This window comes from Geospiza fortis, unplaced genomic scaffold (assembly GCF_000277835.1).
Source record: "Geospiza fortis unplaced genomic scaffold, GeoFor_1.0 scaffold450, whole genome shotgun sequence".
Classification (NCBI taxonomy): domain Eukaryota; kingdom Metazoa; phylum Chordata; class Aves; order Passeriformes; family Thraupidae; genus Geospiza; species Geospiza fortis.
This window is the reverse complement of record NW_005054416.1, coordinates 2129526-2132249: the sequence shown is the minus strand read 5'-3', so window position 1 is coordinate 2132249 and position 2724 is coordinate 2129526. Positions and strand designations below refer to the sequence as shown.

The 2724-nt window shown below is 57.5% G+C and overlaps 1 protein-coding gene across 1 annotated transcript in view; it reads right to left on the bottom strand.

The window, feature by feature from the left end:
• Window positions 1-860: 860 nt before the first annotated feature.
• Window positions 861-2724, bottom strand: part of LOC102035702 (ras-related and estrogen-regulated growth inhibitor-like) — a 5638-nt gene continuing 3774 nt past the window's right edge. The window contains exon 4 of the mRNA XM_031061513.1: window positions 861-2145. Within this exon, the coding sequence (XP_030917373.1) occupies window positions 1657-2145 (489 nt within the window). The 3' untranslated portion in view covers window positions 861-1656. The remainder of the gene's footprint in view (window positions 2146-2724) is intronic.

The window sequence follows — 2724 nt, the reverse complement described above, 5'->3', positions numbered from 1 at the left end:
TGAATATTGTGGGATTCCGCCCTGCCCGGCTCCAGCCAGCAGCTAAATCCATCCCCCCTTGGACCAGCCTTGGGGATATTTGGGAACTGAGCAACGTGGAATGAGAGCACCCAAATCCTTCGTTTATCAGGCTCAAGTGTGTGTTCAGTGTCCCAGTGGAGTTTAATCCCTCCTGAGCTCTTCTCTGCCCATCCCAGCGCTTCCCAAAGTGGCTCTTCTCCAGCCAGGGCAGCAACAGCCACCCCAGCTGCTGGAAAACAAACCTCCAAACCAGCTCCCAGTGTTCAACTCCCTTGGGAATGCCATAAGCCCACAACAAATAAACAAACATCCCCTCCTTGTCCAGACCCCTGAGGCATTTTAGCCCCATTTGGGCTCTGCCCATACACAGAGCCCTGAGCGAATTTTAATTCACTAAATTAAATTAAATTCAATAAAATTGGGATTTTAATCAAGGTGCTGAGAAAGAGCAGCCCCAAATTGCTTTCCTAGCCCAACCCTTTAATGGGGCTCATTTTCCCCCCAACAGGAGAATGTGGAGGTATGAAGAGAAATGGAATAAAATGAATCCTTGAAACCCCTTGGATAGACACAAGCAGCACCAGGAAACACCTCTGGGAGCTGTAGGAGGGCAAAGGGTGCCTGGGAGGGTTCTGGAGCAGGCTGGGGAGGTGGGAGAAGTGGCTTCCCAGGCTGTGATCCTGCAGGGAATCCTTTTAGGGGTGGAGGGAACCAGGAGGGCGCATGGTGCCAGGGGGAGGATAAGAAGGATGCCCAGCCCTAATTTAAGGGTGATCCCACAAGCATGCACTCCTTTCTTTAAGCTCCCTGAAATAACCTATCCTGGGAGTGCCACAGGCTGTTGGGAACTCGGTTTTTATTGTCACAGGACACGGCAGCAGACAATGGGGTCGGTCACAACAGAGGGGACAGAGGGGTCACACCACAGGGTCCCAGCAGAGCCACCCCGAGCAGCCACACAGCCCCAACACCCAGAGGGAGGGAAGGAACATGAGCCACAAGCCTGGCTCCTTCCCACACCTTTCCTGCCCCATCCCTGCGCAAAACAACAACTCCTCAAGCCATGGTGGTTCTCCCTCTGGGAACAGGGCAGCTGAGGAGCAGACAGAGGGGGACCGGCAAGCAGCTTCTGGAATCAGCTCCAAGCTACTGAGCACAGCCTGGATGGGCTGGAAGGGCTGGAGGATCCAGGGGTTTTACTCATCAGCCACGCTGAGGAAGCAGGCTCCATCCCCAGAAAATGGCTGCTGCCAGCCTGACAGCCAGCACAGCCCTTGGGGTCACCCAGCATGGTGGGTGCTGGATTTGGGGTGCAGATACACCCAGCCAGCTCAGGGGAGGGGGAAAGCCCCCCCAAACGTGCCTGTGCTGGGTTTGAGCCCCACCAAAACACAGCTGAGCCTCCCTCCAAGGCCTGTCCCAACACTGCCGAGTCACCTCAGCCATGCCAGAGGGGGAGGAGGGAACAAAGGGATCAGATGGATGGAGAAAACCTTCCGTGCTGGCACAAAGCCCCCTGTAAGAAGAACCCAGAGGCTTTTGTAGCCCAGTGCCACCCTCTGCAGTCCTGCCCTTCCCCTCCAGAGAGCCGGCACAGCCCCAGCAGCCGCCCCCATCCCGGGCTGAGCCGGGCGCTCACTCGGGAATGTAGTCCCTGAAGGAGTTAAAGCTGAGGCTCCTGCCCGCGGAGTTCAGGCTGGAGCTGGCCTGCATTTTGGGAATCTTCTCCATGAGCTTGGACACTGTCCTCCTCTTGAAGGAGCCTGGGGAGAAGTGGCCCTGCCTGAGCAGCTCCTGGTAGAGGCTGCTGAACACCGCCACCGGCTCCTCGTAGCTGTCCCGCGTGGAGATCTCGTAGAAGGGAATCTTGAGGGCTTTGGAGAGGTTCTCCCCGTCCTCGGTGGACACCATCCTGTCGAACTGCAGGTCCTTCTTGTTGCCCACGATGACCACGGGGGGCTGCTCGGCGGTGCCGCCGCCGCGCTTGGGGCTGGCGTGCAGGTGGTTGATGAGGAAGCAGAGCCGCATCACCTCGTCGAAGCTGCAGCGGTCGGTCACCGAGTACACCACGGCAAAGCCATCGCCCCACTTGATCTTCTCCTCGATCTGCAGGGAGTCCTCCTCCTGCCGGGGCATACACAGGCTCCGTCGGCACCGCTGGAATGCCGGCGCTGCTGGATGCAACCCCGGCGAACCTCCCGAGGGCGCCGTCCCCATGGAGGCTGAGCAGCCCCAAATTGTTTCCCGGGCCCAGATCTTGGATGGGGCTCATCCCCCCTCCCCACAGGAGAATGTGGGTGTATGAAGAGAAATGGAGTATAGGGAATCCCCTTCCTTGAAGGGGAACCCCTTGGACAGAAAAAAGCAGCACCAGGAAACACCTCTGGAGCTGTAGGAGGGAAAAGGGACAGCAGCACCGGCAGCCCAGGGCAGGGATGGGGTGGCTTAGGCACTGTGGCAGGTGGGGACAGCCATCAGCCCTGTCCTGGCATGGATACTGGGGGAATCAGTGCTCCCTTGAGGTGCCAGGATGCTCCACTGGCACAGGAAGCACAGCTACGCCCCGCATGTGAATGAGGGAATATCTACCTGAAGGGAATGGGAATGGAGGAATATATTACACTGTAACGAGGTTAGACATAAATTCACCAAAACACCCTTTTCCTGAGATGACCACCATGATGTTCCAGACAGCAGGAACTA